Source organism: Gadus chalcogrammus, chromosome 13, assembly GCF_026213295.1.
Source record: "Gadus chalcogrammus isolate NIFS_2021 chromosome 13, NIFS_Gcha_1.0, whole genome shotgun sequence".
In the NCBI taxonomy this organism is placed as follows: Eukaryota; Metazoa; Chordata; class Actinopteri; order Gadiformes; family Gadidae; genus Gadus; species Gadus chalcogrammus.
Window position 1 is genome coordinate 5,554,489 of NC_079424.1, and position 27,908 is coordinate 5,582,396.

Below are 27,908 nucleotides of genomic sequence, written 5' to 3' on the forward strand. Positions count from 1 at the left end.
TCATCGGACTGTTGCGACTGATAACTCGTAGTAGGCCTATATATTATTAAATATGATCCTTAAATATAGTCTTTGATTCATGAATTATCTGTATAGAGGCCTGTATAATATTAAATATGACCCTAACCCTAAAATATAATCTTTAATTCATGAACTGGCTGTAAGCATCCAATTTAAATGAAGTAGTCGTCACTGTTTACAATGGGTCAAACTAAGGTAGCTAGGGGAGTTATTCATCTGGTCAAAATAACATTTTATTTAATAAACGTAATAAATTATAAGAAGTGCTAATGAACATTTTAATGATATCAAATATGTCTGTATGCATCATGTCTTTATTTAATGTTTAATATATTAAATGGCTCTCCGATGGATCCTGCGGGAACACACCCTTGGTGGAGACGGAATGGTTTAACCGGGAAGCATGTTTCGTTGTTTGGGGAAATAAACCTTCGTATTTTCTCTGTTATCTGACATTAGTGAGTAAACCACTGGTTTATATAACGGATATATATAATTTAAATAAACGTTCGTATTTTCTCCATCTGACACAAGATCTGGACATTATTGAATAGTGATGTAAACCACTGGTACAATATATAAACAGATATATCCGTCAACGACCCTCTGCGCTCACATTGGTCCAGGGCAGACTAGACCCAGCTCAGTAGAGCTGGTTTTCACTCGGTAAGGATTGGTTAGACCAGGTCTTAACCCGGTTAGCTGCAGTCATGTCGGACTTTATGATCCTCATCCTGATCCTGGTCCTGGTGGTCTGTCTGCTTGTGACGGTGGTGGGCATCGTGCTGTACTCGGGTCTCCTCGCTGAGGTGGTGGTCAGGACGGGCTCTCCCCCCGTCAGGAACCTCATCATTGCCTATAAGTTCAAAGAGGGTCCCTACAGGGACAGCGGGGCGGGCTACACGGAGAGCTGCTCCATCGGACCCCGGCTGAGCTGCATCGGGATCTTCTACGACGACCCCAAGCAGGTGAGACTAGAGTCTGAGGTTCTGGACAGCTTGGTCCTCAGAGACACCGTGAAACGTGCGGTTCCCGGGGTGTCTGTACAGCCCCTGGACACCGTGGGTCATTCAATGTGGACCTAATGTGTAACTGGCGTAGACCTAATTACTAAATCCAGCCTATTCATTTCACACCGAGCTGAAAAAGGTGAGGGACCACTGGAACCTTCTGTTGGTTTGATCAGCTGTTCACTGCCACGTTGCTGTTTTTCCTCTCTCCTGTCCTCTTGGCTCAGGACCTCAATGGCCCAGGGAAGAACAAGTCCCCAGAAAAGGAACATCTTAATTTGCCTTTTGGGCAACTTGTTTCAGAAATCCTTGTCTAAATGCATGAAATCAGTGTTTAATTGGAAGAAGAAGGAGATTCCTGTCTTGGAGGGAAGTCTTAATAAATGGATCATTCTTTAGTTCACTCGTTAACCCCTTGGTCTTGATCCCATGAGCTCAGTGGACTGGGACAACTGAAGAGGGTTCAATGTTCCAAATCACGGGACAAAACTTAGGATTTCAACCAGGCTGTCGGAGGCCTCACTTGTCTCACTCTTGGTGTGTCTGTCTGTCTGTCTGTCTGTCTGTCTGTCTGTCTGTCTGTCTGTCTGTCTGTCTGTCTGTGTGTCTGTGTGTGTGTGTGTGTGTGTGTGTGTGTGTGTGTGTGTGTGTGTGTGTGTGTTTAACTTGATGGCTGTTATGTTAGCTTATGGCCGTCTCTCTCTGTACGTGTGTCTTCGTGGCTCTTCGTTTAAAAGCTAATTTAGGAATTATTCCAAAGACGAGAAGAGGCCCTTTGTTAGGGTAGTGGTTACGGGCATAGTTGGGGTCATAGTAAGGGTTAGGGTTAGGCCTCTGAACCCCTCTTCTTTTGGGGGTTGAAGGATTTCCGTGGACTGAATAGACGAGAGATTGGTTACCAACCCATCAGGTGACGTTATTACATGAGTGATCATTTGTAGGCAGGGGATGACAAACCAGCAGATTCCCTCTCCGTCCTGGAAGTCATCTGAACATGACCAACGACTTTAATAAGCGAGCGAAGCATCCCCACCTCACGCTTGACATTGATACAGAAAAGATGTCTACACAGAGGAATGAAGTCATTCACTACCTTCTACACCAAAGGAAGAACAACTACAATTACTTCAGTTAACAACACCATCAACGGTAGAAAATGTGTACAAAATCGGTCAATATTATTAAGCAGTTTGTTTATTTGTTAAGCTAGTAAATCGTATAACTTATTTAAATCTCACAATGAGAACATATCAATCAGTAGCCTTCTGTTTCCTGTTTTCCGTTACTACTTGGCCTTGGGGTTAGAATACTTTTTGCCTGCAAGTAATTAGTGACCAGTAGATGGCAGGATTGTCATGGTAGCAGTGGTGCATCCAGAAAGATGAAGCAAGTTATCACTATTCAATCCGCAAACAATAGATCATTATCAATCTGAAGTTGAAAGTGGCGTCTTATTACGACATTTTTGAATGCAATGATGTAATTAAGGTTTATGAATAAATTACCCTTGGTTACCCCACAATCTTGTCACATGTCAGCATTGATAGGCTGTATTTTCACAAGAGGCCTGGTTAATGTTGTGAAGATGCATATTTAACGAGTAAGGTGGAAGAACCCCTGAGCAGCATGATCTAAGTGTTTAATGAGAGGTCTGTAGTTGGTTAGTCTCCATGGCTATTGGGAGATGTATCTCTGCATAGGCCTAGATTTTCTTCATGGATACAGGTGCATCTCAATGAATTAGAATATTGTGGAAAAGTGAATTAATTTCAATAATTCAATTCAAAAAGTGAAACTCATATATTATATAGATCACTCAAGCCACACTGAAATATTTCAAGGCTTTATTTGTAATAATCTTGATGATTATGGCTTTCAGCTCATTAAAACCCAAATTTCCGTATCTCAGACAATTTGAATATTACATTAAAAAAAACGGATAAGGCCACTTGGCTCAGGGTAAGGGTTGGGGTTAGCTGCCTGTTAGGAGGCTAGGCAGTCAGGGTAAAGGTAAGGGTTATGATGATATATTTGATTATATAACGAAGGCCGAGATCACTCGCTGAAACCGCCACTGGAAAAAAACGACATAAAACCAATATGTGTTGCATGGTCCCCTCTCCATGAACCATATCCCAGCTTCAGGGGGCCGCACGTCGGTCCCTGAAGGAAGGGCTGCGAATGAGTTCCAGCGAGCGTGAGGATGTGGTTGTTTAGAGTGTGTGGCGATGAACAGCGTGGGGCGCCTGTTCCTTCCCTGACGAACCGCGGGCCAAATGAAATGTCACGCCACGGCGGCGCCGGGAGCGATGAAAGAGGTGTGAGATCTGTCAGAGGAGGGAGAGTGTAAATTGACAGAAGTCTCGCTCGCCTTCGGAGCCTCGATTCAATGGCGCAACCGACGCGTCACGGGCCCCCGATCAGAGCACAAAGCCCACTGGGCTAGGCTAGCTGATCCTAACTGCACTAGGCTAGCTGATACCACTGGGCTAGCTTATCCTCACTGGGCTAGCTGATCCTCACTACACTAGGCTAGCTGACCCTCACTGGGCTAGCTGATCCTCACTAGGCTAGCTGACCCTCACTGGGCTAGCTGATCCTCACTAGGCTAGCTGATCCTCACTGGGCTAGCTGATCCTCACTGGGCTAGCTGACCCTCACTAGGCTAGCTGATCCTCACTAGGCTAGCTGATCCTCACTGGGCTAGCTGACCCTCACTAGGCTAGCTGATCCTCACTAGGCTAGATGATCCTCACTAGGCTAGCTGCACCTCACTACACTAGGCTAGCTGATCCTAACTAGGTCCACCCTTGGTTTGTTGACACGGCGACATGAAAAAACGGGTGAAACGGGTGAAACATGTGACTCTCGGTTGGTTAACTGGGCTCTTTTAAAGTCGCCAGACGGTACAGAGTGTTCCACTACGACCTGCTGTCTTCCGCTATGCCAGCAACAGGCTGGCCCGTCAACAGGAGGTAACCCACTGTGGGTAAGGGTTAGCTAACCCCAACCCTAACGCTACCCTACCTTCAACCGCTCGGTTCACTTCAGCGGCTCCAGCGGCCGGCGAGAAATAAAATACAATATCATATTTACAGCTCCATGAATCTCCTCAGAGATTCTAACCCGCATGTCAGTCGAGTGAAGAAGAAAGGGAACCAACGGGAACCTCCACCTGTTCCCTCACTGAGGGCGGGCAGGGGGGGGGGCACCCGGCTGCACAGGGACCAGGCTGGACCCTGGGGGACCAGGCCGGTACCCCGGGGCTATGGGTACCCTGCACCCCCCCAGGGACCAAGCTGGAGGCCCACTGGAGCTAGCAGGAAGATTAAAGTTGACCCTCACCTCCTGACAAGAAGGAGGAGGAGAAAGTCCTCCTCCCTCTGGGGCTGGGGAGGAGCGGAGGAGGTGTTGAGGTGAACCTGCCTCGGCAACAAGATGTCCTTCCTCCTGGAGACCTCCTCCTCCTCCTCATCATCAGTAATTATAGTATACAGGATCCCAAGGACGCCAGAGTCATTACTGAGGAGGGATGAGCTCTGCCTGGAGGGAAACCCTCTAAGAGAGGGAGAGACACAGTGAGGAGATGAGGAGAGAGAGAGACAGAGAGAATATGGAGAGAGAGAGGCACAGAGGAGAGAGAGAGAGAGAGAGAGAGGGGGAGAGAGACAGAGAGGATATGGAGAGAGAGGGAGAGAGACAGAGAGGAAGGGAGAGAGAGGGAGAGAGAGAGGGAGAGATACACAGAGAGGAGATGAAGAGAGAGGGAGAGACACAGAGAGGAGATGGAGAGAGAGAGACAGAGAGGAGGGAGAGAGACACAGAGGAGATGGAGAGAGAGGGAGAGACAGAGAGGGAGGGAGAGAGAGAGAGAGGAGATGGGGAGAGAGGGAGAGAGAGACAGAGGGAGAGATACACAGAGAGGAGATGAAGAGAGAGAGAGAGACACAGAGAGGAAGGAGAGGGAGAGAGACGCAGAGAGGTGATGGAGAGAGAGGGAGACACAGAGGAGATGGGGAGACACAGATGGAGAGAGAGAGAGGAGATGGAGAGAGAGAGAGAGAGACAGAGGAGATGAAGAGAGGAGTTGGAGAGAGGGAGAGAGAAAATGAGAGGAGATGAAGAGAGAGAGGGAGAGAGACACAGAGGAGATGGAGAGAGATGGGGAGGGTGAGACAGAGGAGATGGAGAGAGAGACAGATAGGGAGAGAGACATAGAGATGGAGGGAGAGAGACAGAGGAGAGGGAGAGAGACATAGAGAGTAGATGGGGACAGAGACATAGAGAGGAGATCCAGAGAGAGAGAGAGAGTTGGAGAAAGGCATGGAAGGAATAATCTCTATGTCTGTCTGTGCAGGCCCTCCTACAGCACCTAACGGTCTCTAGTCAGACAGGTCCGCTCTCTCTCGGCTGAAACATGGAGACAAATGGCATCACAGTCTGTGTGATGCTTCAGGCCTTCTCTCCGTCCAGCCTCTCAGTCGCTCCAGACATTGTCTGCTGGGGGCTCCTGTGGTTCTCCTTAGCCAGGTGGAGAGGGGTCCTCTTGTCTTGAGCTCTGCTGATGGATCTGATGGTCTTGAACCACCAGCAAAAACAAAATTCAAGAGAGGAAAGTGAAGCAGCTAGTCTGTGTCCTCTGGTCTATGTCTCAGGTCTGTGTCTCCGGTCAATGTCTCTCAAGTCCGTCCCTGGTCTCAGGTCTATGTATCAGGTCTCAGGTCGATGTATCAGGTGTATGTCGCAGGCCTATTTCTCCTGTCTATGTCTCAAGTCTATGTCAAGTTGTGGTCCAGGGGAGTCCATATGGCCAGTGTGTAACACGGTGGATACGGCGGCCACTTTATGTGTTCCCATTCCTGTGTGACACAAACAAACAGTACTGTGTCGGACACGTTCCAACATGTAATTACCACGACAGACACTGTTTTGCTGTAGCAACTGATGTTGGTGAAACAATGTTGTGTTGCTGCTCCTGAAGCCCCTCTAGGATCGATCGTGTTCCCTTATCTTCTATGCTTTGCTGTTCCAAAGCCATGAGTGAATATGGTTGAGTCTTCAGTAATGCTCCTGTGGTGCTGCCGTCCACATTCTGCTGTTCATTTCCTTCTTGTAATGCAAGTCAACCCACCAAACGACAATGCTTTAATCTACGTACATCTCCTCCCCTCTCCCTCTCCCTCCTCCTCCACTCTCTCCCGCCTGCTCCTCAATCTCTCTCTCCTCCCTCTCTTCCTCCCTCTCTTCCTCCCTCTCCCCTCACCAGAGGCCAGCCGAGCAGTGCCGCTACGTGGTGGGCAGCGTCCTGAGCGAGGGCGAGGAGGCCCCCGACCCGGAGCTCCAGAAGCTGTACGAGCAGCACGGTTTCCGGGTGTTCTCGCTGCCCGAGGTGACCCACGCGGTGACCTCCAGCTTCCCAAGCACCACTCCCCTCTCCCACATCCTGGGACCCTACAGAGTCTACCCAGCGCTCTCCTCCTACATCGAGGTAGGCCTGGCTCCCACCCTTACTCTAGCAAGAATTGAGGGGCACTCGAGTTGATTAGTTTTTTTCTAATTGGTAAATGAGTATTCACCATTCATAAGAAAGACCTTCTCTCATCACGGCACTGCAGTGAGTACTGTTTCATAGCTCTAAGATATACCATACCTGATCACGGCACTGCAGTGAGTACCGTTTCATAGCTCTAAGGTATACCATACCCTGGCTTTGAACTTTTTGAACTGTTGCCCTCAGGGAGGCGCTACAGGTGCATTAGGACTAAAACAAATGGATTCAAGAACAGCTTCTTCCCAAAAGTAATAACCTCCCTGAACTCTCACATGAAGCACTCCTAGTTCAACCACCCCAAACCCCGGACTCATACCACTCATGTGCAATAAATTATATTACACACTAGATGGGCTATATATATACATACATATGTATATATATATATATATATATATATATATCATGTGCAATATATACATATCTTACACTGGATAGTACCGTATTTATTATTTATTTGCAATGTACACACTCCTCAGGACTGCACACCCTACCTCCCTTTTACTATCTCTACATGTCCTGAGTTTATGTGTTTGTATTGTATTGTATAGATGTATTTTTGCACTGCTTGGAGATGGCTGTTTTAATCTCATAGTACATGTGTACAGTGACAATAAAGGTATTCTAATTCTGACCTAATCACTGCACTGCAGTGAGGACTGCTTCATAAGAAAGAGGTTAGTGATTAATGATGCAGTGATTAGAGATGGTCTGAGTTTTCAAACAGTCCTCTTATCACTGGACTGCAGTGATAAGAGGACATTAAAAATGTGCTCAATGGGAAAACATCCGTCTCCAAGGATCAGAGACTTTAGAAATACTAGACAATCACAGAGTACGTTTTGGAAATACTGATGCTAGACCATCAGAGTATGTTTTGGAAATGCTGAATACTTGACAATCAGAGTACATTTTGGAAATGCTGAATACTCGACAATAAGAGCACATTTTGGAAATACTGAATACCAGACAATCAGAGAACATTTTGGAAATACTGAATACTAGGCAATCAGAGTATATTTTGGAAATATTGAATACCAGACAATCAGAGAGTACATTTGGCTCATTACTAGTTTATCAGAGTACATTGTGCTAATTTATAGTTAATCCTAGTAAACTTGGCTTATTACTAGTTAAACAGAGTACATTGGGCTCATTACTAGTTAATCATTACTTGTGGCTGGTGAGTCCTTTTAGCCAAACAACATCATCATCCTGTCACCTTCATTCATGCGTTGTTTAATTCATCACGTGCGCAGAATTGACCAACAGAGGAGATGGTAGTTTGTATAAAACCAAAGGTCTCCCAGCAGGCGACCCTCAGGATGGCCTGAGAACACAGACTGGCCTTTACTGGTGACATTTCCACACTGGGATTCATGGAGGAGCCTCCCTTAGCAGGAACAATGCTGAGGAGGAACCAAAAGGAGTAAGGTGTGTGTGTGTGTGTGTGTGTGTGTGTGTGTGTGTGTGTGTGTGTGTGTGTGTGTGTGTGTGTGTGTGTGTGTGTGTGTGTGTGTGTGTGTGTGTGTGTGTGTGTGTGTGTGTGTGTGTGTGTGTGTGTGTGTCCCGAGCCGTCGTCTTAGCACTGTGCGTTGAGTGACAGGTCAATGAGCAGCTCCCAGCGCTAGCTGCTAGCCCACTGCCAATAGTGATGGGATAGCATCTAGCGCTAAGCTAATGAATAATGAAGAGTGGCTTATAGAGGTTTAAAGGGTAGTATGTGGATGGCCCCGGGTGGTGTGTGTGTGTGTGTGTGTGTGTGTGTGTGTGTGTGTGTGTGTGTGTGTGTGTGTGTGTGTGTGTGTGTGTGTGTGTGTGTGTGTGTGTGTGTGTGTGTGTGTGTGTGTGTGTGCATGATTTATTGAATTAATCAATAGTGTAAGGATCTTTCTAAACAAAGTCAGGTGCTGGCTCGGTCCATCAAGGAGATTATAATCATTTCAATGAAGCAGACAAGCAGCTCAGACCTGGTTCAGAAGAACAGGTTGTGTTCTGGTGGTCCTGGGGTGAGGGGAGGGTTAGTGTCATAGGACCATACAAGTCTCTCCCTCTCGCTCTCCCTCTCCCTCTCGCTCTCCCTCTCCCTCTCTCGTGCACTTTCATGAACCAAAGTAAAGAATACTTTAGGTGGATAATAAATCGGCCTATGCTGTACAATCAGCTCTGTCAAATAGTTGCAATAATAAAGCCAAACTTCATAGATTTGTTGTGAGTTAGATCTTAGGCTAACCTAAAAGTTTATTCTTGCATACATTCTGTGTGTGTGTGTGTGTGTGTGTGTGTGTGTGTGTGTGTGTGTGTGTGTGTGTGTGTGTGTGTGTGTGTGTGTGTGTGTGTGTGTGTGTGTGTGTGTGTGTGTGTGTGTGAATCTCTTTACATCAGTGAGTGTAAATCTCTCTGTCAGAGTCCTCAGCCTTCAGCCTCTGTGCCGCCGCCTCTCTTGTCCAGCTGACCTACATTTGATTTAATCAATCAAAGTGACGTTGTGTTCCTCTGTCCGCCGTGGACAACTCTCTCTGCACCTCTCAATCCATTATCGAATCCAACGTAGAAGATCACCCTGGTATGGGGGGCTGGGGGGTCTGAGGGGATCCCAGTCAGGGTCTTAGGGGGTCAGGGGGCTGAGGGTCTTGAGGGGGTCCCGGGTCAGTGTCGTTTTAAGACATCTAGAGGCAGTTCAGCTGTCGGAAAACAACTTAATCTCACGCACACAGAGCCACACGCAGAAACACAAGCCTAAAAAGGTTTTCTTAGTGCATGGGGACTGAGGTTGGAAACATAGAAATGTGTGTGGCGGGATGTTGGGCTGATGGTGAATCGATTCATAAGGATCTTGGTGACGTAATAATGAAGTGAATGAACTCATGATGATATCGTTGTTCTACTATCAGTGTGAGTCATATGATGGCTAACCCCAACCTCATCCATCACGTCGGTTCAGAACCTCGTCCATAATGACACCGTTGTAGCGGCCAGAATAATGCATGGAGCTCACATCTTTAGATATGTGTTCGTTGGTTACATCCAATAAGCTTAATGATGCAACATGATGGCCTGATGAGGGCAGAGAAATGCTTAGCATATGAAAGCGTCTCCTGGAATAAAAGGAGCGCAAGCTGAGCTGTGATGTGCTTCCAAGGATAAGCCAATCAGAATGGAGATCAGGAGAACAACAGTGAGATTGAAGGCAGTGATAAAGCAGCCCTGGGGGGTCATATGAAGCTGTAATCCGGGGTCCAGGGGGGCCCCACGTGTCTCTGATCATTCAATGATTCACCGCACTCTGCCTCTGCTGAGACCTGGCGATAGTGTGGGGATTGATCCACTGTACCAGAGAGAGGAGCCTGGCTGAGGAGCCGCCGTGCCGGTGGTGGTCCACAGGTCTGCCAGGGTGGGGTTAGGGTTAGTGTGAGGGTATCCACGTGTGTTGGAGCAGTGAGCAGAAGAAGCCGTCATCGTGATGATCAAATAACACGCTGCGCTGCCACCCAGGCGGTGAAGCTTGTGCTCACTCAGAGTAGCTGTGGTCGTGTTAGATGCTGCTGTCGTGTTAGATGGTGCAGTCTTGTTAGACGCTTCGGTTGTGTCAGATGCTGCAGTCGTGTTAGACGCTTCGGTCGTGTTAGATGCTGCAGTCTTGTTAGACGCTTCGGTCGTGTTAGATGCTGCCACGCATCTTAAGCTCAGTGTGGAACAGGAGGTTAAAAATAAGGCCGTGGGAGTGTAATGCAGAACAGCGTCCGGGCGATTTTGATTTGGGTGGTCTTCACTCGGGATGCAGCAGCTACTTCAGCAGGAGGCCTCTTTATTAATTCTGTGTTTACTGCTATTTGTGTTGAAAATGGGTGAGGAAAGAAAAAGGAATTTCTCAAGTCCTGTCATTTCCCTGTTCAGTTGCCTGTTTATCTGGAGGGTATGATGATGATGACGGGGGCTGATGATCGAAGCAGAGACAGAGAGACGTTCTCACCTCGCTAATAAAGATAGAGAGACGGAGCGAGGGCGATTTTGTTGTTGTTGTTGTTGTTGAAGGCAGAGACGAATTAGATACTCCCCCTCCACGCCGCCCACTCGTCCAGACGGCCCTCCTGCCACAGAGACCTCTCTCCATCGTGTTTCATACGGAGTGTGTTGGTCACACGATGGCAGTAGGAAACTCAAGAGCATCTTGTCTTCTCTTCTTACATCTCGTTGCATCAAGTCCTCTTCTGGTTGTGATGCTTGTGATCTGGTGTAGAAGGTTATCTGAGGAGATTACAGGGGCCTGCGCTTGGAGCCACTCGGGAGCTACGGCCCCAGGTTGCAGAGACCATCGTTAAAGGGGACCTATTATGCTTTTTCGACTTTTATGACCTATAAACGTTGTTATAATGATTGATAGTCATGTTTAACCATACACAAAAAACTATGTGGATTTTCGGGAAACTCTTCCTCTCATCTGGGCGCTTTCAGCCTTCTCTGTGAACGCTCGGTTTCGTCCTTCTCCGCCCCCTCGCCCCCCTCCTGCCAACCCAACTCCGTTGTGATTGGTTAGCTTCCTTGAAGCGCGCTCGCGGGCAGATTTGACCAGGCATATGGGGGCGCGGCAGGAGTGCCTCTACGTAGATGATTTCCCGGAAATGTGAACAAGTGAATCGCAATCGTCCCGAGTGTTTAGCGCTCTGCACAGCCAGCCCAGACTGTCAGCAGGGAATACGGCGAAATGCATGTACGTCATTATTTGACACTTTAGTATGGTTAAACATGACTATCAATCATTATAACAACGTTTAAAGGTCATAAAAGTCGAAAAAGCATAATAGGTCCCCTTTAACTAAGGTACTGACAGCCTCTTTCCATCCCACTGTGGCCCCAGTGAGGTAATGGGTATCACACTGTGTTCCCAGTGAGGTGGTGTTAATTACACTGTGTTCCCACTGAGGTGGTGGTAATCACACGGTGTTCCCAGTGAGGTGGTGTTAATTACACCGTGTTCCCAGTGAGGTGGTGTTAATTACACTGTGTTCCCACTGAGGTGGTGGTAATTACACTGTGTTCCCAGTGAGGTGGTGTTAATTACACCGTGTTCCCACTGAGGTGGTGGTAATCACACGGTGTTCCCAGTGAGGTGGTGGTAATTACACGGTGTTCCCAGTGAGGTGGTGGTAATTACACTGTGTTCCCAGTGAGGTGGTGGTAATTACACTGTGTTCCCAGTGAGGTGGTGGTAATTACTCTGTGTTCCCACTGAGGTACTGGTCATCACGTTGTTTTTCCGGTGAGATACTGGTCACCAGCTCCTCTCTAGAAGACCCTCTGGGTGCAACTGGTTCCAGCCGGTTTTCTGTTCTGTTCCCCGGAGAGTCTCCAACCTGACATGTTGCCGTGTCATCTGTTTTTCCTGAAGGTGAACTACGATGGTGTAATATTTGTATATGCCTCCTACATAGTGGTGGCTGTCATGTCTGTTCAGAATGAGCCGGTGTTATAGTTTGGATCAATAAAACACCTAGAGGATAGAGGAAGGGGAGGAGAGGGGGGGAGAGAGGAGGGAGAGGAGAGGAGGGGGAGGAGAGGAGAGGAGAGAGGAAGGGGAGGAGAGGGGGGGGGAGAGAGGAGGGAGAGGAGAGGAGAGAGGAGGGGGAGGAGAGGGGGGGAGAGAAGAGGGGGAGGAGAGGAGAGAGGAGGAGAGAGCAAGGGGAGGAGAGGAGAGGAGAGGAGAGAGGAGGGGGAGGAGAGGAGAGGAGAGAGGAGGGGGAGGAGAGGAGAGAGGAGGGGGAGGAGGAAAGAGGATGGGGAGAGAGGTGAGAGGAGGGTTGGGGGAGAGGAGGTGAAGGGGGAGAAGAGAGGCGCAGGAGGGGGGGTCTCAGTGTGTTCTACTCTGATCCTCACCCCATCCTCATATTCTACAATGCACCTGGACCCCCCCCCCCCCCCCCCCCCCCGTCTGGTGGGAGGGTCCAGACAGTCAGGGCGGGGCTGTGGAGGGAACGTGACGCAGACGAGCAGGTAGACAGAGGGTTGAGACCGGGGAGCAGAGGTCAGAGGTCGGCTGCAGACAGCTCGGAGGTGGAGGACGGGGTGGGTGTGTGATGGGTGTTTTTCTCTTCGTGCCGTTGGTTATTTTGCAGCACAGCCAGCGTTGAGTCGACTCGTTCATTATTGATGGGTCCCAGCGACCACTGCTTAACACCCCCCCCCCCCCCCCCCCCACCTCGAGAGCACTTACAACCCGAGGAGCAACAATCACCGCCTCCTCCTCCCCCCCTCCCCCCTCCTCTCCTTCCCTCCCCTGCTCTCCTCCCCTCCCCTCTTCCTCTCCTCCCCTCCTCCCCTCTCCTCCCCTCCCCTCCCCTCCCCTCCTCCTCTCCCCTCCTCCTCTCCCCTCCTCTCCTCCTCCTCTCCTCCCCTCCTCCTCTCCTCTCCTCCCCTCCTCTCCTCCTCTCCTCTTCTCCTCCCCTCCTCCTCTCCTCTCCTCTCCCCTCTCCTCCTCTCCTCCCCTCCACCCCTCTTCCCTTCCTCTCCTCCTCCTCTCCCCTCCTCTCCTCTCCCCTCGTCCCCTTGTCCTCCATCAGAACCCACGCTGTGTGTAAAGAATGTGTGTGCATGCGTGTGCATGCATGAAGCGTGTGTTTCTGCACGCTTCCATTTGCTCTTCAGTTGAGGGTGAATCCACCTCTCACATCTTCACTGACCCAGTTAGTGTCACCTTATTGATACATGAATAAAGGTTGCCATGGAAATCTCCCTTCTGGAGGAGCCATGCTGGGGACATAATGTTGTTGTTAATAAGGACTGTCCCTCTGAGACAAGCCATCACAGCACACACAACACCTGCACACACATGAGGACCCTGAGCTGCCAATCACAATATAACATAACATGATAACACTGAGCTGCCAATCACAATATAACATAACATGTTAACACTGAGCTGCCAATCACAATTGACCGCTATTGACCGCTCTGAATCTATTGACCGCTCTCAGCGCGGTGGCGAGGGCTTCTTGGCCTTTGGCAGCAGTTCACGGCCTTTAAGCCAGCGGTCACAGCAGGAGCCGCCTCTTTCTCCTCACGTCTAGAGGAAGAGGAGAGATGAGCTCCTCTTCCAGAAGAGGAGGTCAGACGATGTCCGTAGCACAGACCGGAGTGGAGGACAGCCGGCCCACTGAAGGACTGGAGACCGAAGGCCACAATACTCCAGTAAACTGTCCCTCTGTTTAGAGCAGCATGGTGGGGATTAGTCCCTCTGTGTAGAGCAGCATGGTGGGGATTAGTCCCTCTGTTTAGAGCAGCATGGTGGGGATTAGTCCCTCTGTTTAGAGCAGCGTGGTGGGGATTAGTCCCTCTGTGTAGAGCAGCATGGTGGGGGATTAGTCCCTCTGTGTAGAGCAGCATGGTGGGGGATTAGTCCCTCTGTGTAGAGCAGCATGGTGGGGGATTAGTCCCTCTGTGTAGAGCAGCATGGTGGGGGATTAGTCCCTCTGTGTAGAGCAGCGTGGTGGGGATTAGTCCCTCTGTGTAGAGCAGCATGTTGGGATCAGTGTCGCTCTGTTTCCGGAGCATAGGGGTTAACATCCTCTCCGGAGGGTTACTACATCAGAGCACGACACACATGTATATGGAGGTAAATGTGTACTCTACTGCTGAATCCACCTCATGACGAGGGCATGAGAGGGGGTGGAGGAGGGGAGGAGAGGAGGAGGAGGAGGAGGAGGAGGAGGAGGGGATGAGAGGAGGAGGAGGAGGAGATGAGAGGAGGAGGAGGAGGGGATGAGAGGAGGAGGAGGAGGAGGAGGAGGAGGGGATGAGAGGAGGAGGAGGAGGAGGAGGAGGGGAGGTTGAGGAGGGGAGGGGGGAGGTGGAGGAGCTCCTTATCACACTCAGATGTTGGGACTCCTCACTGACCTACTGTCCTTTTGTTCCCAATTCAGAAGGGACACCCGAGTACCAAACCCCGAGCCCACCCGTCCCAGTGTGTGTCCATCTCCCTCGCTGTACATTAGACCACGACAGGCCTCATGACTAATGCATGGCTTCACTACCTTCAGACCTCAAACCGCACTGGAGCAGGCTCGGCGTATTGGACACAACACAAAGAGAGACGCTTGTTTTTGTGAACTTGAGGAGACAACGCAGCTCAGGAACAACGGACCCGCGTGCAGCCCTGCTGGGCTTGAGATGTTCTGGTATAGGTCAGTATTAGTACAGTAGTATTGGTTCCACTGTACTAGTACTGCTGTATTAGTACAGTAGTATTGGTAATACTTATACTTGGTAATACTTATATGTATTAGTATATACTAATAATTTGTAAATACTTATGTATTTGTACAGTAGTATTGGTACTAACCCCTTCAGCCCAACACCATTAGGGCTCAGTCCATATGCAGGTCAGATATATATTGATCCCTTGTTCAGTTAATACTAGACACCAACGATAAGCTACAGAGATCTCTGTGGGTCGCTCTTTATTCCTCCCAGAGTTCATAGTGTCACGTCTAGCGTTCTGAATAAGGGATAATTGGTTTGGTGTTTATTTAGTGTTGGAGTAGCGTGGAGGTGCAAAGAGAGAAGAAGAGAGTCTGAAACACTTTGACTATGTGCAGAAGACCGATAATGAGGTGCTGAGTTTGTGTTGGATGCAGAGGTCAGCAGAACGAAGGCACGCTGGTACCGCTGGACGGGCCCAGGGTGTTGAGTCAGGGCCGAGGTCAGACTCCTGGACTACGCCTTAAGAATTAATCTCTAAATGAATTGATTATGACAGTTTGAGAGAAACTTGTTCAGAAAGAGGTCGAGCTATACTCAGGTTCAGCCTTGAAGAATGAACAAAGCTGCAGGTCGGGTCTGGACCGAATGTGGCTCAACTCCTCAGGCCTGATAACAGGAGGGAGATCACAACAACATTACACAATCCGAATACAGAATACAGAATACCTTTTCAAAGGGAGACCTTCCACCGCAGCAAGACGGAGAGAAAGAGCGGTGGAAGTGAGCGTTTGATGTGAGAGTCCATTGTAGCGTCACCTTGTGTCAGGAAAGGCCAACGAAGGCCTTTGTTCCTGGAGGACAACGCCATCAGTGGCCGTCCTGCCTCCTGTCAAAGGCCCTGGTAGGCCGGGGTCACCCAGCTGGGGAACCTGTCCGGCCACTCTGTCCTCACAGCACGCTATGTCTGTGGTCACTAGGGGTGGGGGTCTCTGGAAGTCTTTGGACACCAGGACGGTCTCTCGGGGTCTGGGGGTCTCTGGATGTCTGTGGACACTTGGGGGCGGTCTGGGGGTCTCTGGATGTCGGTTGACACTGGGGGGGCGGTCTGGGGGTCTCTGGATGTCGGTGGACACACTAGGGCTGGGGTTCTGGGGGTCTCTGGATGTCTGTGGACAACACTAGGGGTGGGGGTATGGGGGTATCTGGATGTCTGTTGTCACTAGGGTCTGGGGGTATCTGGATGTTTTTGGTCACTTGGGGTGGGTCCGGGGGTCTCTGGGTGTCCCTGGACTCAGTGACACGATCTCATCTCTGATATTCAAACTAGAAAAGCTACTCAGTGGAAATCCGCTGGTGAAGAAATGCAGCTCTGAAGTCAACGGTAGCTTTGAGCTGCTCCGGTGTTCCATTAGAGGGGGAGGTGGACCGCCTCCTCGAGGTGTGGAAGTGGTATTTAACGCTCAGCATGCCACAGGTTATCCTGGTTATATTCTCTATCAGCAATCCAAGACCCACCAGCACCTCCTCCCCCTTTGCCCCCACCCCCCCTTCTCATCCTTATTCTATCCCTCCATGCCTCTCTTCTGTCTGACTGTCTGTCTAATGGGAAGGAAAACCAACTAAACCTGATGATGAGGTAAACCAACCAACCCTAATGGTGAGGAAAGTCTCGGATGTAATTGTGGAGCGTGATCATGGAGGTACAGGCTGTGATTACCGACCATGAGACGGTAAACAGGTGGGCGGGTGAACAGGATTCTTCCAGAGGAACACGGTGGCACAGCGAGTGTAGGTTGCTCGTTTGTTTTGTAGACGCCACGAGCCAATGTTGAACCGACATGTTGGCTAAAGGGATACCCAAAGAAATGTCAACTGTAAATTGTCTTAACAAGGCAACAACAATTCAGACGGGTTGTTTCATTCTAAATCCAACATTGTGCGGAGAATTGGCTGGGTTAGCTTTTGCTTTGTTAAGCGCTTCGATTGACTTAGTCACAGCAGAGTCACAGTAGCCTAGCGTCTGTTCATGTGAAGTATTAATTATTATTATTATTTTTATTATCACACTTTTCATTATTTTAATGGAGATTATCACAAAGATAATTTGTCACTTATTTTGGTGATGTGATTGTTCAGCCACCTGTGACAAACCGCTAAAGGCCCACTCTTTTGACAAATGATCTCTGTTTGTAGCAAACTAAAACAACTACCCCTTACCTCTGTAAGTCATGGAGGCAAGCGAATGGGAAGCAAACACTGAAACAGTGCACTCTAAGTGAATCTCGGTTACACAGGCAATCGCCAATTTACCGATATCTTGGCGTATCCCTTTGAACTTGAACCATGTTGAACCACTGAAATCCACAAGCTTTGACTATTTTTTAATAATACCGGGTAAGACCCCTGCTACCGAGTCTGTAGGAGTATAACCCTGGCATCCTTTAATGACTATATTTAGAGCGCAGGCTCCAGTCACACAGTGAATATCGCTCCTCCAATGGATTAGATCCACCAGCGAGAGCTGTGGGCGATCGGGCCGCTCATAGGGGCTGGCCCCGTGCCCGCGTGTGGGCCTTCTGAACCAAAGACATCTGAGACCGCCACGTGCCGCCGCATTACCGCCATTCAGGGGCCTGTCACTCAGAGGACATGAGCTGGAGCAGAACGCTCCCATTCAGTGGGCTCATCGACTGTGTGGGGGGGGCTGCGATGGGTGGGCGGTGAGGATGAGGAGATGTGAGCGGGAGGAACGGGCTCCACATGAGAGGGTTGAGGAGAGTGTTGGACAGGGACCCGGCGCCGCACCACCGCCTCCGATCCCACCCCCTCCGCGTCCCTTCCTCCCTGCTGGGTTTTACACCCGCGTGGATGTGAGATAGTGCCGCTAACGAATGAACCTCTTCCCGAGCTCCGTACTCCTGTCAACATCGGATGTAGTCAGCTGGCCGTTTATATCGGTGTGTGTGTGTGTGTGTGTGTGTGAGAAGTGTTTCAATTAGAGGGGAATGTTCCAACGTGAGGCTCCGCCTCAGACGGTCATTACTCGACCATCGCTTTGGGAATGACGTCATCAAACGTGTGTGTGTGTGTGTGTGTGTGTGTGTGTGTGTGTGTGTGTGTGTGTGTGTGTGTGTGTGTGTGTGTGTGTGTGTGTGTGTGTGTGTGTGTGTGTGTGTGTGTGTGTGTGTGTGTGTGTGTGTGTGTGTGACACAAACTCACGATGCATACTTTTTAATGAGGAGCGTCGTCTGTGCTTACTTTAAGTTCTTCATTAACGTGACGCTGTCTCTGTGGAGCTTCCATTCATCTTCATCCATTAGAACCGTCAGGGGCCTTCACACGGAGCTACTGGCCCCTGGGACTGTTGCTTATGTGGCGCATAGATATAGATTGATAGATCGATAGATTAGCATTATTCTCCATGTGTTGAGAACAGTTTTGTCCAAAGGAAGATAAATGGTGGCTGGTTGTTTCTGATGGAAGAGGAAGCATTGCCACTTCCACAATGTTACCAGCCTGATCTGCATGCTCTGGGTTCGAATTGTTTTCTTGAAGCCCACTGGGTGAAGATGTGTGATTTCACATTGAAATAATGATAGTCTCTTTTACCTTAGTAGAATGAACATTGTTTGCTGTTGCCTACTTCTGCTACTAAGTGAGGTGTTTTCCAAGTATAACAATTCACTGTTATTAGAAACATCAGCTACAAGACAGCCGTGCTCATCTGGAATAGTCTTCTGCTTCAAGACTGTCTCTCTCATCTGAAAACAATTTTGTCTTTCTCTCTCTTCGGGAATAGTCTTGTTCTTCGAGACCACCTCTCTCATCTGGATTGGTCTTGTTCTTCAAGATTGTCTCTCATCTGGATTAGTCTTGTTCTTCAAGACTGTCTCTCTCTTCTGAAAACAGTCTTGACCTTCAAGGCTATCTCAATCATCTGTAACAGTCTTGTTATCCAAGACTGTCTCGCTCATCAGGATTAGTCTTGTTCTTCAAGACTGTCTTTCTCATCTGAATTAGTCTTGTTCTTCAAGACTGTCTTTCTCTTCTGAAAACAGTTTTGATCTATAAGACTTTCTCTCCAATCTGTAATAGTCTTGTGTCTCAAGAATGTCTCTCTCATCAGGAATAGTCTTGCTCTTCAAAACGGTCTCTCTTCTGAAAACAGTCTTGATCTTCCGGAGACATTGGGGTGCCCTTCCACTGTTCCCCCCCACCAGCTCGTACGGAGGATCAAAGTGTCCGGTCTCCATGGACCAGCGAGAGAGGGGAGGGTGTTTGGCTGAGGCGGTTGCCCTAGCAACAGGCTCAGTATCAGCTGCCCGTAGACTAGAGCAGCAGAGGAAGGAGGTCCCACACCATGCCAGTGGTGACAATCAGTGGAAAAGATGCACTCAGTATGTCTCTGTATCTTGAGACCACAATAACTAATTCCGAGAAAGGTGATTTCCTTTTAATGGGTGCATATTTGCAATGTTCAAATATTACCAAAAGCCCATAAAGAGTGACAAATATCTCCAGTCTGCTGCGCCTCGTAGTTTGACCTCAGAAGAATGACCAGACATCACATCACGATGCAGTGTGTGTCTTCAAAGGATGGTTTCATTCTTCATGTGCTGGTTATGTCCCCATTGTACCCGTGGTGACGTCTACATCCAAACAGCTTCCTCCTCATCTGATTTCCTACACTCTCTTTGCCCTGAGTTCATGCGACAATGACTATGTTGGCTGACTGCGTCGCTGTCACTTGGTGTGTTCGTGTTGAGGACTGCTTCTTATTCAGTCTGATCTAGTGTTGGAAACTGTCGGCTTGGAACTCTGCCCTAGCTGTCAAACCTGAGAGACGAGCTCCTCCCTCACAGAGCTTCATTGTAACAGTCTGAGTAGGAAGGAGTTTACCTGCAGAGTTTACCTGCTGTCCACTTCCAGAGGGTCCAGGCAGTGTAGAGCTGCTGCCCGCACATAGTCAAGTCTGTTGTTTTTTTCTCATCTTGCAGCTTTAATTATATTGCCGTTTTGTTGCATTTCCAATTTTGCAGAGTTTCAGTAAATATCTCTGCTTTGTGTTTTTCTCCAGCAGCAATGCCCTTTATGTTTGACTGTTTTACAGCCACTTTGTTGTGCTGATGAACTTCCTCACGCTCAAAGCTAAACATATACAGTAAATAATGCAGTGTATAAGAGAAAATAATGCAAGTGAGTTTAATGTACGGCGACCCAAGGCCGTTGAATATCACTCTGACTACCCTTTTCTCAGGAATGGTAAGGGGGCACATTTCCTTTTGCTTCCTGCGGTTTTGTGTCTTTGCTGAGAAAGAGCTGCTGACATCGGCTCTTCCACATCACCCATCTCCCAATTAGCAACGGGCTGGCGAGGTGAAAGCAGGGAGCACGACCTCCACCTCAGAACACTTGTTACAGTTACAGAGTTTGTGCTAGTTCCCTTCCGTCGAGTTCCTGCATGATGGCGTGTTAATTGTCATCGTAGAGTTAAACTGCATAACCTCGAGTATTTAATGTGTTTGAATGGAACTGGAAGCCTTGGAAGAGGTATGATGGAGGAGACTCTGCCCTAAACCCCCTAACTATTACTCGCCACACAAAGCAGAGTTTCAGCGATGCTGCGTTGATATTTGGTTTAAAGCCACTAGTTAAAAGGAAGCAGCCTTGAAGGGACGGACTGACGGACGCCTTTCAGAAGGACTAATGAGAGCTAATCAGTGGCTAAGGCGTAGCTGTGGTTTATACCTCGATGGCCCAGGAATAGTTGGCACTTCAAATCAAGGTCTTCTATTCATTCTTCTTACCAGGCTGTGGATCATCTCTCTCCTACCACCTTCATCCTCTATTTCCACATCAGTTTGATCCTCTTGCATCTAAGTTCAATGATGTGCACTGAACACAACACAAGGCCATCAGCTAGGCTCAGGTGTAGTTATTATTATTTTTTATTATTTTGTAGTAACTCACACATATACACATGCACAGGCACACAAATGAAACGGAACCCTTATTAAAACGCTGTTTCCGTTCGTAGACTTTAATAGATAATGGCGTGATCCTGGGTGTAATTAAAGGAGTGATATGGAAAGAGTATTTGCTGTTTGATTGCTGGAGTGGGTGGATATGGGTGTTTATTTATGAATGCATGTGGGTGGATAGTGTCTGAATGATTAACTTGCCAAAAGTTGAATACCAACTTTATTGATATCATTATGAATAAAGCCACGTATTTTTTATATCTACTCGTTAAAATTAAATAAATGATGTAGTTATGTTTGTATTCTGATTCATTTCCATTTAGACTGTCTTTAGGGAGAATTCAAGGGAAGTTTCAATAAGACGGGTGAAGTAACAGCGTGTAATTATGGGCTCTGTTATGAAGGGGTTCAGAGGGTCCTGTGTTGGTCTTTTCTGTATGCAAGTTTCCAGAAGAATTCCTCACTTATTAACTTATTTCTTTCTTTTTCCGTTCAGCCGTAAACCTAAAAGGAGGTTTATAAAGAAGGGAGAACACACAATCCCAACCATGATTCAAATTGTTAAGGCAATTTACAGAAACACAAAAGCTATAAAGGATTAGAAATAAGAAAAGCCTTCGTTAAAGAAAAGTCTAATAAATGACCATATGATTTATTAAATTAAGTGTGAGACGAGAGAGACGCATTCTTCGCTTTGTGTGTTTTGATGAACATTTTTAATTATAAACCCTCATAGATAACAGAATACTTGGAGGAAGTAAGAAGAGGAAGATTCCTTTTTTTTAAAGATCAGACTTTTGACAATTAGGTTGAACAATAACTGCTTCCATTGGAGACCGGCTAGCTGACAGCAACGTGTGTGTGTGTGTGTGTGTGTGTGTGTGTGTGTGTGTGTGTGTGTGTGTGTGTGTGTGTGTGTGTGTGTGTGTGTGTGTGTGTGTGTGTGTGTGTGTGTGTGTGTGTGTGTGTGTGTGTGTGTAACCTTGATTCATGCACCACTCCTGCGGGGTCCCAGGATGGCCCCATGGTTTATTCATGGAGAGAAGAAGAAAAAAGCCCTGTGTCGTTACCACGGCTACAGGGCAGGAAGGCGGGCGAAGGACAATAGTGGGAAGGCTTGGCAAGGGAATCCAAATGCCAGAGTATTATTTTCAGGTACTGAGTGTGTTTGTGTGTGTGTGTGTTCAACCCGAGACATTAATAGTGATATTACTGATTATGTCTTCCTTATAGAGCTGCATTCTAACTAAATGTCACTCTCGGAGTCTGTGTGCTCAGAGGCAGGAGGACAGAAATCACTAATGACAGAACTTACTATTGACAGAACTAACTATTGACTGAACTCACTAATGACTGAACTCACTAATGACAGAACTCACTAATGACTGAACTCACTATTGACCGAACTCACTATTGACAGAACTCACTAATGACTGAACGCACTATTGACAGAACTTACTATCGACTGAACTCACTAATGACAGAACTCACTAATGACTGAACTCACTTATGACAGAACTCACTAATGACAGAACTCACTATTGACTGAACTCACTAATGACAGAACTTACTATTGACTGAACTCACTAATGACTGAACTCACTTATGACAGAACTCACTATTGACAGAACTTACTATTGACTGAACTCACTAATGACAGAACTCACTATTGACAGAACTCACTAATGACTGAACTCACTAATGACAGAACTCACTAATGACAGAACTTACTATTGACTGAACTCACTAATGACAGAACTCACTATTGACAGAACTCACTAATGACTGAACTCACTAATGACAGAACTCACTAATGACAGAACTTACTATTGACTGAACTCACTAATGACAGAACTCACTATTGACAGAACTCACTAATGACTGAACTCACTAATGACAGAACCCTGAGTATATAGCACTATAATGTATATACATATATCATCTACAGAAGTCTAATGTATACATATAAATATATAGAACTCTAATGTAAAATGATATTAAATATAGAATTATAATGTAAACATGAATGTATAGAACTGTCTGTCTCTCTTCTCTCTCTCTTTCCCTTCTCTCTTCTCTCTCTTCTCTGTCCCTCTGCGTCTTCTTTTCGAAGGTCTGATTGTATCTCATTAGATGTCAGAAGTGAATATTCGGGTAGAAGAGGGATTGTATTTCCTGCTATTACTTGAAATTCATCTAAGCATATCCAGATATTAGATATAGAACATATTAGCATTATATTAGCATTCTCATCAATGTTTCCATTATGAAACCTTAAGCTCTGAGTGATCTGAGCCGCAGTGGGGTAGGGTTATCCCTAACTAGGGTTATTAACCCTAAATAGGGTTAACCCTAACTACATGTCAACCTGGCGTCTGTCAGCCATCGTCTCCTCCCCCTCTCTCCCCCCCGCTCCACCGGGACATGAAACAGTTCAGAGGTGTGAATTGAACGTCTGGCAACATTTGTGAGAAGGGTCTTTTTGTTGTTGAAGAAGATGCCTCTACACGCACACATAGTCTCAGGGTTAGTTGGTGTTTGGTGAGGGGTTAGTTGTTGTGTGGTTAGGGTAAGGGTTAGTTGTTGTGTGGTTGGGGTTAGTTGTTGTGTGGTAATTTGTTGTGTGGTTAGGGTTAGTTGTTGCGTGGTTAGAGTTAGTTTTAGTGTCGTTAGTAAGCAAGGGTTAGTTGTTGTGAGGTTAGTAAAGGTAAATTAGTGTGCGGTTAGCGTAAGGGTAAGGATTTAATTAAAATGTTTGTTTCTGTGAAACACTGGTGAAGTCTCGCATTATTAAGCCAGCCATTAAAACGAGCCATTATTTATGTAATGGAGAGAACTAGACTTCTGAAGAAACTCTTATTGAGACGATGAGGCATTCACCAACTGTCAGCTAGAGGCTAGCTAGCCGTCCCTCTGGCTGAAGAGTCTTTGAGGAGAGGAGCTCTGATTTACTGTCTTGGTAACAGAGTATAGCAGGAGGGTATCATGGCTACCGTCAGCCTGCAGCCCATGCAGGGATCCTCATGTTGTGATCGCTCTTGTTTCTATTATTCCCAGCAGCGATAAAAGCAATCAAACACAGACTTGGGTTGAGTTTACACACCACTAGGCTGGGGAAATAAAGAGTGTCCAATCAGAGAGCAGGCAAGGGCAGGGGGAGGTGTTACCCAAGACCCTCTGTTTCTTTACCTTCATGTTTTAATCTTGGTTTAAATGCTAGTAGTACAGTGAATCTATCTAATCTATCTGCTACTTATGTATTTATCTCCTGCTGAGAGTGATGTCAAAAGGTATCCGGGGTCAGTCCATCGTTGGTCGTTTCATCGGGTCCACTGTGGTCCTGATGAACCTGCTCTGGAACCAGTGGAGATCTCAGTGGGAATGGGACCGGGAGGAACGACTGGGGTGTAGATCTTTGTTTGTCATTATCCCCTGAATAACAACCACAGAAGCTGACCAAGGTGACTCCCACATCATTCCTTGCGGTCAATGAAGTCTGAAGGGTTAACTGTATATTTATTGAGGGCATTGAGCCAGACACTTTCTGTGCACCCATTCACACACCGTCGACGGAGTCAACCATGCAGATGACAGTCAGGGCGAGGCGCCTGGCTCTGGGACAGCTCCACACTCGGCTTGGAGGAGCCGGGGATTCCAACTAGTAGCCTCCTTCCGCTGACCAGTCAGCCCGCTCTACCTCCTGAGCTACTGGCGTCTGACTGATCTTTTACAAAACAAGTTTGGTCATTTTTTTTCTAAATCATTTCTTCTTCTGTGATCTTCATCCCCTGACAGGATCGGAAGCTGAGTGCGTACCCGACGGTGGAGGTGTGCAGGGACGAGCAGACCCTCTACATGGTGCCGTTGGACCGCCAGACGGAGTTCTTCGTCCCGGAGATGAAAGAGGAGGGGAAGGCCGAGCTGAGAGAAGATGATTCAGAGGAAGACAGAGGGACCGACATCACTGGTAGCCATTCATGTCTTCTCTCTCTCTCCACCTCCTCTGTGTCTCTCTCCCTCTCTGTCTCTCTCGCTCTCCAACTCCTCTCTATTTCTTTCTCCCTCCCTCTCTCCATCTCCTCTCTTCATCTCCTCTCTCTCTCTCTCTCTCTCTCTCTCTCTCTCTCTCTCTCTCTCTCTCTCTCTCTCTCTCTCTCTCTCTCTCTCTCTCTCTCTCTCTCTCTCTCTCTCTCTCTCTCTCTCTCTTCTCTCTCTTCTCTCCTCTCCCTCTCTCTCCATCTCCTCTCTCTCCCTCCTCTCTGTGTCTCTCCCCCTCTCTCTCTCTCCCCATCACCTCTCTGTGTCTCTCTCCCTCTCCCTCCTCTCTGTGTGTGTCTCTCTCTCTCCCTCTCTCTCTCCCTCTCTCTCTCTCTCCCTCCCTCCCTCTCTGTCTCTCTCTCTCTCTCCCTCCCTCTCTGTCTCTCTCTCTCCCTCTCTCTCCATCTCCTCTCTCTCTCTCTCTCTCTCTCTCTGTCTGTCTGTCTGTCTGTCTGTCTGTCTGTCTGTCTGTCTGTCTGTCTGTCTGTCTGTCTGTCTGTCTGTCTGTCTCTGTCTCTGTCTCTGTCTCTGTCTCTGTCTCTGTCTCTGTCTCGCTCTCGCTCTCGCTCTCGCTCTCTCGTCTCGATTTGTTTTTGGACCTCAAGCACCAACAATGTTTGCCGTTGTTTTCCAATCTTCCCTAATCTTCTGTGTGTGTGTGTGTGTGTGTGTGTGTGTGTGTGTGTGTGTGTGTGTGTGTGTGTGTGTGTGTGTGTGTGTGTGTGTGTGTGTGTGTGTGTGTGTGTGTGTGTGTGTGTGTGTGTGTACGCAGGCGCCGACTCCCACAGCGACGTGAGCTCGGGGAGCAGCGGCGCCCCGTGGGACGGCACGCCGCTGCCCGCCTCCACGGCCGCCTCGCTGGCCTCCGCCTCGCTGGCCTCCGCCTCTCTGGACTCCGCCCCTCCGGGCTCCGCCCCTCTAGGCTCCGCCCCTCTAGGCTCCGCCCTCCCGTTGAGGGAGCTGGCGGACGGCGAGGAGCGGCTCCTCGGGGACCAGGACTCGGACAAGTCGCTGGGCAGCGGCTCCTCCTTCGAGGAGCTGGACATGGAGCAGGGGGAGAGACGGGAGGAGGAGGAGGAGGAGGAAGAGGAGGAAGAGGAGCAGCTGGGAGGAGCGGCAGGGGGAGGCGTGGAGAAGGAGTTGGAGCACGGAGCGGAAGGAGCGTCAGAGCATGAGAAGGAGAAGAGGGAACCCTCTGGTGATGGAGCGGAGTAGGAGGAGGAGAGGAGGAGAGGAGGGAACCCTCTGGTGATGGAGAGGAGGAGGAGAGGAGGAGGAGAGGAGGAGAGGAGGAGGAGAGGAGGAGGAGAGGAGGGAACCCTCTGGTGATGGAGAGGAGGAGGAGGGGAGGAGGAGGAGAGGAGGAGGAGGAGGAGAGGAGGAGGAGAGGAGGAGGAGGGGAGGAGGAGAGGAGGGAACCCTCTGGGGAAGGAGAGGAGAGGAGGAGGAGAGGAGGAGGAGGAGAGGAGGGAACCCTCTGGTGATGGAGAGGAGGAGGAGAGGAGGAGGAGGAGGAGGAGATGAGTAGCGGGGGAGCCCTTTGGTAATGGGGAGGAGGAGGAGGGAGAAAAGGCGAGGAGAATCCCAGTCTCCCAGTCTGGGTCCCAGCTGTGTGTTTTCATGTTTTCATGTCAAGCCAACAGATCAACTTTATAGAAAACACAAAACGGGGGCCAGGCGGACACGATGAGTCAAACTCAGTCTTATTTAAAACAAAACAAAATTATGGTTTCACTAATCAGCATATCAATAATATTGCCTTATAACAATGCATTGTTATTCTTTATTCAAACCTGTCCGTGTAAATGTGCTAAATATTTTCTTTTTCTGTGCAAGATTGTCACCTCAGCTTTTAATTAGGCCGTAACTAATTATTCCGTCCGCATGAAGTCACAAATGTTCTTTTGTACCTGATATTCCAGCTTTCCTTTCTACCTTTGGGCTCGTAGAGTTCTGAACAATTTCATGCAGTCTTTATTTCATCTTTCTACAGTTAGAAAATATCATCTTATGTTTCTCCTTTGTGCGCTCCTGGGTTGAAAGGACTTGGAAACACCTGAGAAAGTATTAATCTGGGACGCGTCGCTGTTCCGATGACGCACAGAAGAGAAAAACTCAACAAATAAATCTGTTTTACCAAACCTCCATCTGAGTCGACTTCTTCTCCAAACGAGGTTCACTAGACATACTTCTCATTAATAAAGGTTTCGGTAGGCCTACCTACTTCTCATTATAACTGGTTTCAGTAAGCCTACCTACTTCTCAATAGCAGGTTTCAGTTGGCCTACCTACTTCTCATTATAACGGGTTTCAGTTTGCCTACCTACTACTCAATAGCAGGTTTCAGTTGGCCTACCTAATTACAGGTTTCAGTAGGCCTACCTACTTCTAATTAATAACAGGTTGGTTTCAGTAGGCCTACTTACTTCTCACCAATAACAGGTTGGTTTCAGTAGGCCTACTTCTCACCAATAAGCGATCTCAGTAGGCCTACCTACGTCTCGTTAATCTCAACCACAGGTTTCAGTAGACCTACCTACTTCTAATTAAAAACAGGTTTCAGTAGGCCTACCTTCTTCTAAATAACAGGTCGTTTCCAGTAGGCCTACCTACTTCTCGTTGATACGATGTTTCATTAGGCCTACCTACTTCTCGTTAATAAAAAGATTCAGTAGGTCTACTTACTTCTCGTTGATACGATGTTTCATTAGGCCTACCTACTTCTCGTTAATAAAAAGATTCAGTAGGTCTACCTACTTCTCGTTGATACGATGTTTCAGTAGGCCTACCTACTTCTCCTTAATAAAAGGTTTCAGTAGGCCTACCTACTTCTAATTAAAATTGGTTTCAGTTGGGCTACCTACTTCTCATTTATAGCAGGTTGGTTTCAATAGGCCTACCTACTTCTCATTAGTAAAATCTCTATTTGCCTTTCTTTGGGAGTTTTACTGTGTAGTCTGGCTATTTTCTTGTTCACTGATTAATAATAATCGAATTAACGTCAACTTTGCACTGAGTACTGATGACCCCTGACCTCACGATCTAAATGATGAATCGTATCTTGATGAGGTGCGCTACCAACGCTGTCGATGGCCACTCGTCCTGTCACCC

The 27,908-nt window shown here is 48.0% G+C and overlaps 1 protein-coding gene across 1 annotated transcript; it reads left to right on the forward strand.

Moving 5' to 3' along the window:
- The first annotated feature begins 225 nt into the window (after nt 1-225).
- tex264a (testis expressed 264, ER-phagy receptor a) lies at nt 226-26,012 on the forward strand. The gene is made up of 4 exons (XM_056606459.1): nt 226-989; nt 6,298-6,519; nt 24,555-24,726; nt 25,570-26,012. The coding sequence occupies exons 1-4, from the start codon at nt 732-734 to the stop codon at nt 26,010-26,012; spliced, it is 1,095 nt and encodes a 364-aa protein (XP_056462434.1). The 5' UTR covers nt 226-731.
- Nucleotides 26,013-27,908: the final 1,896 nt, after the last annotated feature.